General features: G+C 36.6%; 1 protein-coding gene across 1 annotated transcript in view; it reads right to left on the bottom strand.

The window, feature by feature from the left end:
* ATP7 (copper-transporting ATPase 1) overlaps positions 1–18,270 on the bottom strand; it is a 64,170-nt gene that overhangs the window by 11,887 nt on the left and 34,013 nt on the right. The window contains exons 6-17 of the mRNA XM_089252627.1: positions 17,865–18,026; positions 17,641–17,720; positions 16,308–16,473; positions 15,978–16,211; positions 15,655–15,795; positions 15,248–15,481; positions 14,508–14,648; positions 5,714–5,902; positions 4,439–4,621; positions 3,411–3,633; positions 2,898–3,059; positions 1,189–1,331 (exon numbers count right to left, since the gene is read on the bottom strand). Coding sequence (XP_089108753.1) covers positions 1,189–1,331; positions 2,898–3,059; positions 3,411–3,633; positions 4,439–4,621; positions 5,714–5,902; positions 14,508–14,648; positions 15,248–15,481; positions 15,655–15,795; positions 15,978–16,211; positions 16,308–16,473; positions 17,641–17,720; positions 17,865–18,026 — 2,058 coding nt within the window. The remainder of the gene's footprint in view (positions 1–1,188; positions 1,332–2,897; positions 3,060–3,410; positions 3,634–4,438; positions 4,622–5,713; positions 5,903–14,507; positions 14,649–15,247; positions 15,482–15,654; positions 15,796–15,977; positions 16,212–16,307; positions 16,474–17,640; positions 17,721–17,864; positions 18,027–18,270) is intronic.

Below are 18,270 nucleotides of genomic sequence, written 5' to 3'. Positions count from 1 at the left end.
ACTTCGTGGTGGAAGTAAACGACGAAGAAAATATGGTCAACATCGACAGATTAAAGCCTGCATTTTTGCTGTTGGATAAAGCCGTTCAGGATGACTCATCGCGTTCCAGTGACAGTTCCAGTGATAAGAGCAAAACTTACATCTCCTGATATGGTCATAAAGTTCGGTTTCGTCTCACAAATGAAGTGTGAGACTGGCGGGGGAGTTGTGTGGCGGAGTTTCGCCAACACTTGGCGTAAAAAGTGACTACGCAGGTTACGCGTGCCAAGCGACGAAAAGAAGAAAAAATATTCAGTGGTTGCGAGTGAGTGTAAATGACATGTTGATGTTTTTTCGTGTGTGTGCATTTTTTGTAAATAAATTAATTTGGTGATTGTGACAAGTCGTCTTTTAATTAGAGTGGAGTCAGATGAGCGTTATCAAATCAACTCGGTCGACATTCCAAAAACGAATCACCTTCGATGAGAGCTAACCTCCGCAGAACAATTTGTGAGACCTGGGGACACTGTTTTTGTCTTTTTAAACGTCCAACAATGGCAGCATATGTAATGACTAGGGCTCGGATTTTTATGCCTTAAAGATCAGCCGTCATTGCTGATAGGTTAAAAAACCTGAATTTACTGATCAACAATGACATTTCATCTTTAGGGGCATAAACATTCAAGCCCTAGTAATGATGCTTCCAGAAAATTAGTCTTTCAACTAACAGAGGTTGCCAGCCAAATTTTTCTGATACATCACCCTATATTACATTACTGATTTTTAATTGCTGTTTAAAATTAGGGGGGATATTTGATCCAGACATCCTGTAGAATAAATAAAAATACAATAATTTAAAATAAATTAACCTGCACTATATCTCTGAAAATAATCGTGGCTGGAATGAGGGAGGCGAACGAAATGATTCCTTTGAAATTACATTACATCCTTCGAAGAAATTTGTTTTGATATGTATACGAGTGTTTTAAATTTTGCACACATTCGTGGAATGAATAATGCTTGTAAACCAAAATTCCACTGTACATAAAATTACTTTTTTTCTACTGCATTCCAACTACTGACAATACCAATCATTTTTCAGGAAATTTAATTTTACAAACTCAAATGTTCCTTTTTTTTTTACCCCTATACAAAAAGTCATAAAACTGAAAAATATCTCTAACGGGTATGAGCATTTTAATGTTATACCTGTCTTGCAATAGCAGTGGCTGTCTTTTTGTTATCACCAGTCAATAATATGACATCCATACCCATTCTTTTCAGAGTATATACTGCCAAATGTGCTTCTGGTTTAACGGTATCAGCTACAGCTAACATTCCAGTCAGTACACCTAAAATTCAAAAATCAAGATGTTTTGAAGCTAAGCAATTACATTTATTTTTTACATATAAATAAAAAAAAATGACGGAATGTTAAAACCATGATTTTCAAAATAAAAATACTATTCTTCTTAAATCATATGATTTAGAATTAGAATTGCATAATGAATTAGAGAAATAAATTAAGGACTGTATTTCAATGATTATTGGTGATGAGCTGCTACTAGAATGCCACAAAATAGATCAGGTGTGAATAAACCAGTTTGAAAAGCAATAATTATTATAAAATCAAAGTGCAAAGTAAAAACAGATTTTTTTTTCACATTTTCAGATAGTCAGCAAAAATAATGCTAAATTTAGTTTGGATGGAGAAAATCATTGGACTGAATGGACTGCAAATCAGAAAAGGCTTGATTATAAAGGCATCCCTTGCTTTATGCAATCTCACTTCAGGCATTATCACTACAAAGTAATTTTGGAAAATCGGTTTAAAACATTGCGAACCAGTGAAACTCATTTGAAAGGTTGATTCTGATGATGTAAAATCTGAAAATGAGCTTGCAAATTAAAGAGAGGAAATATAGTTATTATGATAAAATCTAATTGATTTAAGGAAGTAAGTGGCATAAAGTCTGCATAAAGCACTCAAATCCCTCTCATCAGAATGAAGTGATAGCATATTGAATCATTTACCAGTATCATTTATAGCTCACTAATAAACATGAAATGTAAAACCGGAACAATGAAAATCAGAAGCCCTTTGTTATTAAAACCAATTACCAATTTTTATTAAGCACACCAAGTTTTCAAGAAAACAAATGACTGATTTTTTTAAACACATTGACTATGCCATCAGAACTATCAATGAAAATTATTTCAATGAGAATAGAATTTTCACATTTGCAAGAGATGTTTATAAATTGAATTAGAAATTGAATAAGACAAAGAATGCTTCCCTAAAGACCAATCTTGACCGTTTCATTAAAAATATATATATATGAGCCTCTCTATCACCCCAAGAATTTCAGGAAAACAGGCCCATACTGACCAGAATTACTCCATTCCTCATCAGATAGAAAACTGTCAAAAATATATAGCGTTTACAAAACAGTATTATTTGAATTCATTCATCCAATGAAGATTTACCAATTTTTTTTATTGTACTGATTATCTTACTTGCTATCATGCCCATGCCAAATTCAACTCACTTTACGCAATGATTTTGCAGAACATATTAATCATGTAAAACAAGGGATGCCTGTATTGAGAATTGCTTATTAATTCAATACCATTAAAACATAGAAACTTGAATCAAAAAACATCTTATGCCAATACCAAGAAAATTATCCTTACATTTTCATAAATGAAGAAGGGAAAATGTAATCAATTGTCTATGATCTATGAGATATATACCATATTTTAGCATATATAAGGACCCTCCCCCCCCCAAATTTTTTTGGGTTTTTGCCAAAAAAAGAGGTTCCTTGTACACATTAAAATACAGTACATACACATGATTATAAGGTATAGAAGTTTAAATCTTCATTATCACTGTTGCAAAGCTCAGACACACTCACCATCAATCGCACATAAAACTGCAGTGTGTCCCTTTTCTTCCTGATCTAACATAATGCAATCTACTTCATTGGGTACACTCAAGCCATTTCTAAGCATCCATTCTCTATTGCCAATAAGAACATGAAATACATGACTGCTCAGATCTTCCTGGGACGATATCACTGGCAAAATAGAAGCAAGACAACTCTAATTATATAAAATTTAAGTATAAAAAACTGAGAAGTTAAAACATGCATATTCTACAGGTCTACATACAGTACACTTAGAGGGGGGGGGGGGAGAAATAAATTTTTAACAAAGTATATATATTTGCAAATAATCAGTCAAGAAATAAAATATCTTAAGCACGCTTTAAAAGTGATAAATTTTCATGTAATTACATCATCTGAAATAAATCCCACTTGTGAAAAAAAAAATGATGTTTCAAAAATATTTAGGAAACATCTGAATTTGGGTAAATGTACAGAGAAAATGATTAATCAGTAAAACCAAAAAAATATAAATATGAGTACCAGAATCATCCAAATTTTTCAAGAGATTAGCTGCAAGATCTTCAACATCCTGAAGAGGTTTTTTTAATGGCTTTCTATCTATTTTCACAGACTGTCCATCACTGCTGATGCCATTAGTGTAGCTATTGAGCATGTGATGAATATTTGATACTTTACATCGCAAACCACATCCAGGAACAGCAGCAAAATCTGTACATTTGCCAAATGACTCAATTTTCAAGCTCTGCAAAATAGCAGTTTCACAGATCAGAATAACATACGAAAACATCTAACTCATAGGCAATCACAAATGCCTCAAGTTAAAAAATATATATAAAAATCGTTCCCCAGATATATAAACCTATAGTCCATTTTCAGGTTAACTTTGCAGTGCAGAGAAAGGTAGAGAGAGTATTCCTTCACCGCAAAATATAGTTCCCATATATCGGAGGTTTACAATGATCATTTATGCAGAATATTTCAATTTTTTAAATGATTGAAAATAAAATACTGAAAATATATTGTTCTGAACCAATCTTTATTTGTTTAGAATTTTTAAATTAAAAAAAAAAATACTGGTAACCATTATACATAAAAAAAAAGATCTCTCTCAGTGAGATTGGCAAGAATCAACCATACTTTACCATGACCATGCATTGATACATTGGTTGAAAGGCTTTTGTCGCCATAGCAACTTGTGATGCGGTTCCCTCGTAGCTTCCCCCTTTACTGCAAAGTTAATTTGAAACGAACTATAGTTAAGTTATGCAGGGAGACCTAAAACAAATCAGTAATACTCAGACATTTACTCCCCCCCCCCTAAAATCTGTCTAGGAATTGTCTTAATGGCAAAGATGGGTAAATTATCTTTTGGCATTACATCTTGTCTATTATCAACAGATAATCTTTTGAAGAGATTTTTCAATAATTGTGGCAAAAAATGAAATAAAATTTCATTAGCATATAGATACAAAAGATAACTGAAATCACACTTCCACTATAAACGACATAATACATAAGAATGAAACAATAAAAAAAAAGTTTCATACCTCTTTGACATATTTGGTAATAGCTACAGCAATGGGATGTTCACTGTTTGCTTCTGCTGTTCCAACTAAGGCCAGGAATTTTCCAAGGGAACAAGCACGTTCTTCCACAAATATGCTAAAGCGAGTCATGACTGGAACACCTTTAGTGATGGTACCTGTTTTATCAAAAACCACACACTTCACCTAAAAAAGTAAACAAAAGTCATAATGCTAAATGAGGTAAACACATACGGGTCAAAAATTTAAAATGCTTTTCTAACCCAGCTAACTTTTTGACTAACTTAAAACAGTTTTAACTTTTGAAAATTTTGATCTCAGTGAAGTCTTGAGTTTGAGGTTCCAGATGATTGAAAAGACGCAGAACAAAGTTTACATATTTCTTTCTTGAAACAATCTCTATTTTTACTTTTTTTTTTAAATAAAAAGTATGACTTGTTTAATTTTTCCATGAACACAGGCAATTTTAATTTAAAAAGGACTTCACAGTCCCAGTAAATAGGAAATCAGCAACGAAACTGATGAGATTAATTTCACAGGTCCATAGAAAACAACTTTCAAAAATCATTCCATCAAAGAAGAAAAAGTTTCTTTATCTCTATGTATTCAAGAATCTTTTGCAATTGTATCTTTCTTTTTTTTTTGAGTAACAGTGTAATATTGTTACTCAATATTGTTACACACTTGCTATTGTTTTTTGTAATTAAAGCGTTCAGTAATCAGGTGATCTTGGTCTCATTCACCATAGTTTATGAAGACTCAACCACCATTTAAAAGACATTCAACCAAAAAGTTTCAATTGGTTTTTGGTGTAAAATTTTTTATCAAAGTTCAATTTAAAAAGACATAATAATACAGTCAAACCGTGATATGACGATACTCTAAAAATACAAGACAAATATTGTTGTAGAGGGATTAATCGTTACATCAAATATCATTGGTACAAAATTTCACTGTACTGTAAGAAAAAGTTAATGCCTTAAACACTTACACAACTTATTCATGCCTTAAAGAAATTTAAGGCAGGAATTTTCATAAGTACTTTGAATACACTACACTAGTATTGAAATGTGAAATGATAATCAGCTTGTGTTTTATCAAATGATTTCTTCAAATACTCTCACACCACAATGTATTTTGACATGTTTAATGCATTATATAATTTTTTTTACACAAATCATTTGTCTTCTAAAATTATAAGTAATCCATCTTAATGCTAAAAATGCTTAGTGTGTTTATTTAGAGAATTTACTATAAGATAAAGTCTAAAATCAGGACCTTGTGAGCTAATTCCAACGCTTCTGCTCCTTTTATGAGTATACCATTTATTGCTCCGACACCTGTTCCCACCATCACAGCTGTTGGTGTGGCAAGTCCCAGAGAGCATGGGCAAGCAATGGCTAATACTGTCAAAGCGCATTGAAAAGCAAACTGAAAGATGATTTCTGCATCAGTTGCATCCTCTTTCTACAATGAAAAGAAACAGCCATCAGCATGCAAATTTATAGATTAGAGATGACAATAAAAGATACATCACGTTTATTGGCATGTGCAACTGAAATTTTAAAAATTTTCTCTCATGTTATTGAATTTTGTGAATAAATGGAACAGCTTATCCCCCAGAGGTCATAAACTAAACATAATTGACACGTTTAAAAAGAAATATGATACTCATAATAAAATGAATTAAGAATATGATAATTTATAATGTGGATTGCCCAATTATTAGTTTTTTTCATATAATTATGCTCTTATTTTAGGTTGGTGTATAACTTAGATATATTGGTCATCCATATTTTTTATGGGCATCTTTTTTCAACCACCTTATTGGACATTTTGCCTGCTGTAACATTTGTATTTGAATGTGAGTATAGATGACAGTTACACAACCTCTGACTTGTGGAGCTAAACATATATTTTAAAAAAGTTTGTGTCTGCGTGTGTGAGAGAGAGTGAGATATGCGTGTGTGTGGGAGAGAGACTATATCAAATTAAGTTGGGAAAATAGTCCATGGTAAAATAGAATTTTCATGTAAAATCATGAATAGCACATAACTTCAAGAATTGCTCACCAGATACGAGTCAAGTACAGTCAGATCTTGATAAGTCGAATGTGTAGCGACCAACAAAAAGACTGAGTTAGGGGCCATCCAAGTATTATGTCAGCAGATTTTTAGCCATTTTTGACCCCCCCCCTCCCCGTCAACAAAATTTCATCAGCTCTGCCCCATTGAGTCAGATATGAATGCGGGGAGGGGGAAGGCACAAGCTTCCTATGCCCCCCCCCCCCCAGTTCATTAAAAATTCCTTTTTTTTATGCAAAAATATTTTTAAAACAATTAAAATTTTGGAAGAAAATGTCTTTATATGTTATTATAATCAATTCCTGTTAATTTCAATGCTTTTGAAGGCTAACAACTCAAAATTTCTCTTTAACCCTAGAATGGTAGTACCTATAAAATCTATGCTTAATAATACCTACATGAAACTACGTCTCTTAGACGTATAGGTACTACAAATTCTGAGGTTAAAAAATCCATTGTGATCTACTGTCTAAGCCATATATATGCTAGTCTCATGGCAACACGAGCCAAATGTGACCCTCTGGGTCATCTGATATGGCCCTAACTCTGCAATATAAGGAGTAATTTTTCTGTAAATGCCAAATGTTTTGCCAAAAGCATTGGATGGACAGATTTTTCACTGTTCAAACATACTTTTGTTAACACTGAATTCTTTCACTGTCTACATTACCATGTGCTAAAGATAAAAAAGCCTTCACCAAAACTGGCAAAATTTTGAACTTTGGGCTGCTTTCAAGGTTAAAAAGTTTGAATATGTCTGCCCAATATCTGTCTATTCTCTAAATCGATTTCACTTCTTGTAATTCTTTGCATTGTAGTGCAATCCATTCATCACCGATAATTGATAGTTTTGTTGGTGATATAACGTGAAGGAGTAATGTACCATCCCAGCAATGCACGAGAGGGAGTGCGGAAAACAAGAAAGAGGGTGCAAACATTTCATTCTCTCCAACATGTTTTGGAAAGGTAGGACATTAATATATAATAGGTATCTCACAGAAGTTATGTAAAATGAGCATACACCTAGTACAAATTCCTTCCTTTGACTATTGTTAAGAGCATGCCCCTCCCCCACCAACGCAGGGGTGGACCGGGCGGCCATATTGGGCGCCGCTCTAGGAGGGGTGCTAAATGAAGTTGAAGAGTTGAAAGGGTGAAAAAAGCTTTGTCAACCAAAAAAAACCTGGTCAGTAGCACCAAAAATACGTTCTGCATTGGTAGAGATTTTTTCTCAAGCCGGCACAGTTTGCCAAATCCGGATTTTCGCGATGTGAAATTGTGACAATTGGCAACTGCAGAAGATAATCACATGACCACGTAGTGGCTAGAGGACAAAACTATGGATATTTTAGCTGGAGTTTTTACAGATCCTGTTTTTTCCTAAAGATCTCCAAAAAATTTCGGTAATTTAAACGAGTAAACCAATCCCCTTTTTCGATTCTTCGCAAAGGCGCGTGTGCAATCTTGTGGGAAATAAAGCAAATTTACTGCGTAAATAGGCTGTCTTTGAACACAGGTTGGTAGTGGCGAAATTACTGTTATTTTCAGTATATAACCCGCAGGAGAAAAAGCGCTCTCCGAAATCGGAAAATTCGGCATATGCATTCAGGGACTTTGAAAGACCGCAGGTTATACCAATAACAGTACAGGACCGTTATTGGACTACTTCAAAGTAGTACAACTACTTTCCAAGGTCACGAGATAGCGCATTGTGGTAGATATGGTGGGAAGTGAAAAAATTGAAGTTTCCCCCTACATACCTTTTTCCTTCCTTGTCTCGGAAAGAACACGTCCCATGAACAAAATTTTCATGCTTCTTTTACCTAAATTCCGGATAATTGACGCAGTACAGTTCATTAGCGGTATTGCTGCGAACCACAAACAAGAATAGGCACAAATGCGCAGGCATTCGGCACCTTGGCACATCATGTAACAAGTGAATCGTTTCGGTGCAGTTTGGCGCAGCTCTTGCACCCTTGTATTTGATACCTTGGCTAACAAAGATGATTCATTCCAGAATCACATTCATTAGCCGGAACAAGATTTCCTATAGGTTTCTATGGAAAATTATTAAATTAGTTCTCTAGGCGCTGCCCAAAATTTCTAGGTAAGTTTTTTAGAACACGAAGTAGTGATATAAAAAGACAAAACTGACCAAAGGCTGATATAAAAAGCTTCAAACTTGAATAAATGAGAATTAACGGGAAGATGAGGAACTGAAGATCATTTTATTTTACACTAATGTGCACAACCAACACCAGCTTTAGACTACTAATACAATATTGCTTTGATCTGCTGAAACTGGTGTTGACACAATACAGGTTAGTTTGTAGGTGTTGAACACCATTTGTGGCCCCATTCATTTGTAATTTGATCAGCTCATTTCTGTGTCTGATATATGCAGATGGAAATGATAAGCTCCTAAAATCTCCAAACTGTTTAGTTTGATGCCAAGTCTTGCACTAAAAGAATGTGTGCTCTGAAAACACAAGTTCTTGTGGGGTTTGCCGTCAAGTAAATACCCGACAGATGGCAGCATGGATACTGGGAGAAGGAGAAAGTCTTTCTGTGAGGAAACGATATATCTGTCGACACCACTAATCTACGAACGGTGAGTTGTTCATCTTCAACCGTTGAGTGCGCGATGTGCTGTCGTATTTCTCTTTCTGTGTAATTAATATATAAATATGTTTTAATAAATAATAATATTCGTTCCCGTGCCGCTCTCGCCTTAGTGGTGACCCTAGGACTCGAAACACGTACCATCGACATCAATGGAAATGGCATTGAGGCCAGGACTTGTGGACAATTTGTGAAGCCAATTCACGCGGGAACTCACATCGTGCGTCACCTTCGTCCAAGGATTTACGGCGACAGCTTGGATATTTACGACAATCGCATGCCGTGCATACTTTCGCTTCTGAAGATCACTCAGCGATAATCACGTAAGTCCCAATTTCGTCCTTTTCGGGAGAGCCGTCAGAACCATGTATATAGGAACTGTAAATTTCCGTTTTATATAAAGTCGAGGTCCTCGCATATATCATTTTATTACGAAATTGTGTATATTGTATCGTACTTTCGCTATCAACAATATGAATGTCACTAACGCCGAGGGTGCCGCTGCTCAAATCGATCGTATAGGCCTAAAAATGCCACCTTTTTGGCGCCAGAACATCGCTTTATGGTTTTCCCAAGTCGAGGCGTCGTTTCTTTTATCGGGTATCACGAGAGACGAAACTAAATATGCCGCGCTCATCGCCTCAATCGACGCAGATACTTTATCTCACGTTTCTGATTTCGTTTTCCAACCTCCGGAAACAAATAAATACGAGGCATTGAAACGAAGATTAATCGCAGAATTTGCTGATTCGGAAGCCACACGAATACGTAAACTTTTGGGGGACCTACAGTTGGGCGACAACAAACCGTCATTTCTGCTCCGTCAAATGCGAGAGTTATCAAGGGGCAAAATTGACGACGACTTTTTGAAGAACTTATGGCTCCAGCGGTTGCCTACGACCATTCAATCTATTCTTTCCGCCTCCACCGAGGAGTTGACGCAGCTTGCCACGCTGGCAGATAAAATCCACGAAGTTGCTGTTGATCCAAGAGTGACGTATTCTCTCGCGAACGATAACGAATCTTCAAATGCTGTTGCCGTGATTTCGCCTCTCATAGCGGACTTACAAAAACAAGTTTCCAAATTGACAGAGCAGGTTAATCATCTAAGATTTCGACATTCACGATCGACCTCTCGTGACCGCCGTTCATTTTCTAGGGGCTCCAATACGTCGCAACAGCCACGTCAAAATTTCGCATCGGAACTGAACGACGGACACTGTTACTATCATGCCCGTTTTGGAAATTTAGCTCGCAAATGCAGAGATCCTTGCACTTTCTCGAAGTCGGGAAACGAGTAGCAGCTGCCACTCAGCAGCCAGTGGGTGGTAGCTTACCTCTTTCCATAAGTCACAGGCTACACGTTTACGACAAGACTACAAATCGTCGATATTTGATCGATACCGGCAGTGACGTATCATGCGTTCCGGTAGGTCGCAACTCGCAAAATCACAATCCCGATCCACTGGAGCTGTATGCCGCAAATCAATCCAGGATCAAAACTTATGGTACTGAACTCATTAACTTAGACCTTGGGCTCAGGAGGTGCTTCAAGTGGAACTTTATCGTCGCGCAAGTAGCCGTTCCCATAATTGGTGCTGATTTTCTTCGACATTTCGGCCTCTTGGTCGATCTCAAAAAGAAACGTCTGGTTGACTATCACCAAACTCAGCATCTCCGGCATATCTCAAGCTTGTTCCCAGTGTACTGTTCGTGTGATTGACGACTCCTCTCGCTACCATTCCATTTTGAAGGAGTTTCCAGAGTTAACTAATCCATCTGAAACTTTTCGCTCTGTGAAACACAACACCGTTCATTATATTCAGACCACTGGCCCACCCATACACAGCCGGCCCCGAAGGTTGAATCCGCAGGTGCTTGATACAGTTTAAAAAGAATTCGAGTACATGGTAGAACAGGGCATTTGCAGGGCTTCCAAAAGCTCTTGGGTCTCCCCATTACACATTGTGCCGAAAGCCAATGGTGCAATTCGTCCTGTCGGAGATTATCGACGGCTGAATGCGCAAACCGTTCCTGACCGTTATCCGATACCTCATCTCCAGGACTTTTCACATGCTCTTCATGGTATGAACATCTTTTCAAAATTAGACATCTTACGAGCATATCACGCTATTCCAGTCAACGAACCGGACATTCACAAAACCGCTATTATCACACCTTTTGGACTGTTCGAGTTTCCGTTCCTGAATTTCGGTCTGTGCAACGCTGCCCAGTCCTTTCAACGTTTCATCAATGAAATTCTCCGTGACGTTCCGAACTGTTTCGCTTACCTAGATGACATACTCGTTTTTTCAGCCGATGAAGATTCTCATGTATCCCATCTCCGACAAATTTTTCGACAGCTAGACCAATATGGTATAAAGCTCAACGTATCCAAGTGTGAATTCGGAGTGTCGGAACTTTCGTTTCTTGGCCATAAGGTTTCTGCAGCCGGCATTGGACCTCTACCCGAAAAAGTACAAGTTATCCTAGACTACCCGTTGCCGAAGACCATCAAAGATCTGAGACAATTTCTAGGACTTTTAAATTTTTATCGAAGGTTCTTTCCACACGCTGCACACAAGCAAGCCAGATTAACTGCTTTTCTCAAAGGCTCTAATAAAAACGAAAAAAAAGATATACCTTGGACAGAAGAAGATCGACAGGCGTTCACAGAAACCAAGCAGCAGTTAGTTCAGGCGACACTACTCGTGCACCCTAATCCAAACGCTCAGATAGCCTTGTGTGTTGATGCATCGGATTACGCTATTGGGGGTGCACTTCACCAGATCAACAACAATAAACTCGAGCCACTCGGTTTTTTCTCGAGAAAACTGAGTGAGACAGAACAAAAGTACAGCGCCTATGACCGAGAATTGCTTGCTGCGTTCGCTGTTACCAAACATTTCCAGTTCATGCTCGAAGGAAGGCAATTTTGCATACTCACAGACCATAGGCCATTAACGTTTGCCTTCAATCAAAAACCGGAAAAAACTTCTCCTCGACAGACACGACAGCTTTCGTTCATTTCACAATTTACGACTGACATTCGTTACGTGAAAGGTTGTGACAATCAGGTTGCTGATGCTCTCTCCCGAATAAATGCGATCGAACTTTCCAGCCAAATCGATTACGAAGCAATTGCTCAAGCACAGACGACCGATCCAGAGTTGCCCGAGTTGCAGACGAATTCCTCATTGCAGCTTCAGAAGCTTCTCCTACCTGGAACTTCAGCCGAAGTCTTATGCGACATTTCCGACGGAAGAGTCAGACCGTATATACCAAAGGACTTTAGACTACAAGTCTTCAAGGTAACTCATGGACTCTCGCATCCAGGAGTGAAAGCAACGCAACGACTCATCACTGAGCGCTTCGTCTGGCCGTCGGTCAAGAAAGACTGTAAAACATGGGTGACATCGTGCATACCATGTCAACGGACGAAAGTGCAACGTCACACGGTCAGCGACTCGGGAACATTCTTGCTACCGAACGCAAGATTCGACCACGTTCACATCGATATCATCGGACCACTTCCACCAAGCCAAGGCAACCGATACGCAATAACGATGATTGACAGATTCACACGCTGGCCGGAAGTAGTGCCTGTTGCAGATATCTCGGCGGAAACCGTTGCAAGATCTTTTGTGTCAACTTGGGTTTCCCGATTCGGCGTACCTAGTAGAATCACCACCGACAGAGGTCGACAGTTCGAGGCACAGTTATTCCAAGAACTGGCTCAGCTGCTGGGAATACAAAAACTTCGAACGGCATCATTTCATCCTCAAGGCAACGGTCTAGTCGAAAACTTCCATCGGCCACTAAAGGCAGCTCTAAAGTGCCAACTCACCGACCGATGGGTAGATGTCTTACCAATTGTTCTCCTTGGCCTCCGCTCAACCTATCGACCCGAACTCAAGGCCACATGTGCAGAACTGCTCTATGGTGCCACACTGTGGTTACCCGCGGAGTTCTTGGTTCCGAGTACCAAGCAGCCCACGGATCCACTAACATTCGCAGCACAACTAGCGAACACCATGCATAATATTGCGCCCGTTCCTACTGCTAACCACAATAAACTGAAGGTCTTCATTCATCCAGCACTTCAGACATCGACTCACGTGTTTGTGCGCAGAGATGCCGTGAAGCCTCCGCTCCAGTGCACTTATGATGGCCCGTTTCAAGTCATGCAGCGGACGCCCAAATACTTCGTGTTACGGATTAAAGATAAGCATGAAACTGTGTCCATAAACCGACTAAAGCCAGCATTTTTGCTGCAGGAAGATGTGCTACCACAAAACTTTCAGCCAGTGAAAACGACCACCGAACCTACCACTCATAGTGGGAGAAAAGTCCGATTCCCTGATCGCTATAAATCGTGACTGAAGTCACTGGTGGGGGAGTACTGTGGGGTTTGCCGTCAAGTAAATACCCGACAGATGGCAGCATGGATACTGGGAGAAGGAGAAAGTCTTTCTGTGAGGAAACGATATATCTGTCGACACCACTAATCTACGAACGGTGAGTTGTTCGTCTTCAACCGTTGAGTGCGCCATGTGCCGTCGCATTTCTCTTTCTGTGTAATTAATATATAAATATGTTTTACTAAATAATAATATTCGTTCCCGTGCCGCTCTCGCCTTATGTTTTTTCAATGCATTTTCTGCTATGAATCATTTATTTTACATGAAATGGTCAAAAAACTTTCAAAAAGTGGACGTCATCAGGAAAAAGATTCAGAGGTGGACACGAGTTAATCAGCTGGAGTGACGGTAATTCTGATGATTGGCACTAAAACTCAGCTCACTACGAGGATGTTTTATGTAAGCGATTGCATAAATACACATAAAAATTTTCTTTAGCCAAGGCAGAAAATTCACACATAAAATCTTCTTCAGAGCTGAAAAATTTGTAAGTCAAGGATCACTTCAAAATTCCCCCTCCCCTACACAAAAGCAAAAATTTTTCCCAATATCAGTTGAAGTTCTTGACACAGATTTTTTGAGAGTTTGAGAGATGGACTACAGATTCAGGAACCTCTCCTGGAAAATTCATGAGACTTGGCAGCTATGTTATATGTGCCATAAGCTAAGAGATCCCCTTGCACCATCAAGAAGATAAAATATTTTCTTATTTTATTCTCTTCTTGATGGTGAACAAAATCTTCTTGAAATGAACAAATCCATATATAGAGCTAAGGTAATTACTTTCCCAACAAACCAAGTCTTCTTAGAACACATCTAAAAGCTGTGGAAAATTATCAACCATGAAATTACTGATGCAACACACACACACACACACTTGGAATGATTTTTGAATATTTCATATGCACTTTTTTTTTAAATGAATTGTGAAATATAAAAGCTTACATGTTTCTTGTGAAATGATCTCACTGTATCAATCGTTTGGTAGCCTGCAATAACCCATCCAATGAAAGTAATTAAAGATACGCAGACCACAACAGGCACAAAATACCCTGCTATCTTATCCGCTAGTTGTTGAATTGGTGCCTAACAATAGCAATAAAGATGATTAAAAATTATAAAACAATAAACTTCAGAAATTATTTTTTTTCTTTTCAAATTTTCAACAAGAAAATATCAAAATCCACAATGTCATACAAAAAATTTTATAGTAAAAAATAGATTGATGAAGATTCTAACTCTTAACTCTCCTTACTTCAGTTTTTTTTATCAAAGTATTAGTCATTAAATAGCTATATATGATTTAGAAAAAGAACCACTATTTTTTAGCCTATCAATCATGATGCTTATGTTTTATAAAACGTATCTGTGGAAGATTGCGATACTTATACCAGTGCTGTGGCAACATTAATTTGTTTTAGATGTCAAGCAATCTCCAAGAGATTATTTGTGTGTAGAATACAAAAAAAAGTTATTACATGAGAAGGAAATTATTAAAAGGAAAGGTAAATTTTATCCTACAAAGCATAAACAATTAATTATCATTATTACTTCAGACTGATGTCTAGCCAAGAGAAATATTGTAATAACAAACAATCGTAAGAAATTCCTTATAATATTCCTATAATTCACTCATAAAATATGAAGTAGAAAAAATGTAATTTTAAAAAAAATGTGATAAAAACCTTTGAAGTTTGAGCTTCTTCTACCAGTTTTACAATCTGTGCCAATGTTGTATCTTTGCCTATATGAGTAGCTACAATGAGCAGAACACCATTTTGATTAATTGAGCCACCAATAACTTGAGAATTAGGACGCTTAGGAACTGGAAGAGATTCTCCAGTAATGAGCGATTCATCTGCCATTGATGTTCCAAAAGCCACTCTACCATCAACTGGAATTTTGGATCCAGGCACAACCTAGATCACAAAATTTCAAAAAGATCAAACACAAGAAATCCATCGCATGAGTAGGAATATAATACTGAAATTAACTGAAAATATGTGTATTTTAGACAAGTTTTCTGGACTAGTGATTTTTAGATTTAAATTGATGTAATGATTAAATTTAAAATTTATTGGAGATTAATCACCTTCAAGATGTCACCCCTTTGCACAAGTTCCACATCAATCTGCTTCTCATGCAGGACTTGCCCATTTTCATCTATGTTAACAAGAACTGCTTCTGTGGCTTGTAATGACATCAATTTGGCAAGAGCTTCAGAAGTTTTTCCCTGTGAGTAGCCAAGTATGGTGAGATTATCATCAAAGAACATTCAAGACAATAAAAGACTCCTTCCTCTGGTAACAAAATATTAACACTAGAAATCAAGAATGTCATAATTTCATTCACTTTTAATACAGTGTGTTTATTGCAATCACATTTTTTTTTTCAAACACCATGATATGAACATACTTTTGCAATATGTTCCAACCATCTTCCTAAAGAGATAAATATCAACAACATGGGGGGAGTCTCAAAGAATGTCTTGGGACTATGGTCAGCTTCCACGGCTACAAAATAAATGAGAGCACAAACACTGTAGAAATATGCTACTGTTGTTGCCAGCATAATCAATAAATCCATATTTGCCATACGATGCTTCAAAGCTTTGAAAGCTTGCACATAAAAGTAACGACCAGCATAGAACTGTAAAAAGAAAATGTATTAATTTTTAAAAAACATTAAAAGCTACAATAAATCTGATAATCACTTTATTCAACTTCATGTTATATCTATATTTACCTGAACAGGAGTTGCTAATAAAAACAAGAAAAGATTCTCAGATGAAAGTCCAGGTATCAAGCAGCACATGTTCATTTGATGATGCATTCTCATGAACATATAGTACATCATGACAAACATTGCGGGAATACCGAATAAGAGAGATAAGAAAAATGAATTCCTCCACCTTGAAGATAAAAAGGGGGAAATATAAAGTATTATGAACAACATGGAAATAAAAAGAGTTCAATGGTTAATAATGCAAGTGAAATCTGTAACATATTTACTTAATGTAGCTACTTTTCACTAATGTTTTGCAATGAACTATATATCTGTCATTAAGAATCAGATGATTGTCTGATGTTTTTAAATAAATAAAAGAAACTATATAAAAAATGTATTCTAGTGTAGCCTCACATGTAAGCAAAAAAAAAAAAAGTGGGCAGAACCATTTCAGACATGGTTAAAAATCTCCATAGAGCTGTAAGAAAGCTAACATAAGAGGCTTCAAAGTCAATTAAGAACTTGGTGTAAAGATTCCAAAAAAGCTATTAGAATTAGACAAACTTCATGAGTGGTCAGTCTTCCTGAAATAATTTAAAATCCAACAAGCTACAATTAAAAAGCATGCAAAGTTATCAGCAGAATTGTTGCTTCCAAATTCAATAGACAGCATTTCCATCACACATAACAAGCATTCCTCGGAAACAAACTTCACGTTAGATACACAGTATATTCTCATTTGCACCAATTTGTTGGAAATTCTCCTGGAGAATGTTTACGAGGTGCATTTTATGTTTAACTACTAAAAATCTCAAGGAATCATTGTCGTCATCAATTGATCTTTCTATTCTAGCCATTTTATTTTCAACTTTACAAAAAATTCCACTGCCAGGAAAAATTTATGATGGGAAACCATTTTTTCAATACATTTCTTATGAAATCTTCAAGCACTTTTGCAGCATAACAGAAAGACATTTGCTCGATTGTAAGCGAAGTCACCACCCTCTCAGGTCGTACACATTTTAGAATGTAAAAATTATTTTGGTTGTTCCAGATACCGGATGTTTCATTTCTTTTACTTTGAATGCTTTGTTCACATATTTACATGTCTTTAAAAAATCCATGAAATATAGCGAGTACCGTATTTAACTGTGAATTTCATAACCTTAGATACTTGACATCTCTACAACATATATTTGGATAAGTGAGAATACTATATTAGCTCAAATTTGCATTTCAAAGTTAGAAAAATAACTTCATGTGTTTTATGTTATGCAAATAAATTATATTTAGCATTTTTCTTTGTAACAATAATTTTAGGAAAGAAAAATATTTGGTCAATAAAACTTACTTTCGAACTTCTTCCTTTTGTAATAAATAGTTTGCATCCCGAGTGTGATCAGTGAGTGGATAGGCATCAAATCCTAAATCCTAAAATAATTAAATTATACACATCTAAATTTCTCTCTGACTACATGTTTTACCAACCCACCACAACAGCACTACATCCAAATTTCTCTGGCACACTCACATCTAGTATTAAAATTACAAGTAAAAATGAGTGTCATTACTTACTTTGACAGCGTCAATGATTACTCTTGGACCAGTCACTTCAGAATCAAACTTGAAATGACCCTGCTGTGTTGCTAATGCAACTGAAGCTGAAATCACACCAGAGATTTCACTAACAGTTGTCTCAATTCTATGAACACATGACGAACAGGTCATTCCACCAATCTGAAAGCAGTTTAATGAAAAATAGCATTGTTTTAACTTGAATGAATGTATCAATGAAGCAATAAAATTATACTTCTAAACTATGCAGACTTTGTGAAAGCTTTAACCTGGTATAAAGTATTTGTGATTAAAATATCTGCAAACTTAAATTTTGATACAGTCAAAAATATTGGTCAATGTATTTTTGATATTTTGGTTCGAAGTAAAATTGTAATCACACATAGCCAGAATAGAATACGTGCAT

The sequence above is a fragment of the Pholcus phalangioides genome, unplaced genomic scaffold (genome assembly GCF_987345545.1).
Source record: "Pholcus phalangioides strain wild (caught in Gottingen) unplaced genomic scaffold, Ppha-v1.0 ptg000030l_1, whole genome shotgun sequence".
NCBI classification, from domain to species: domain Eukaryota; kingdom Metazoa; phylum Arthropoda; class Arachnida; order Araneae; family Pholcidae; genus Pholcus; species Pholcus phalangioides.
The sequence above is the reverse complement of the archived record's forward strand: the minus strand, read 5'-3'. Positions and strand labels throughout refer to the sequence as shown.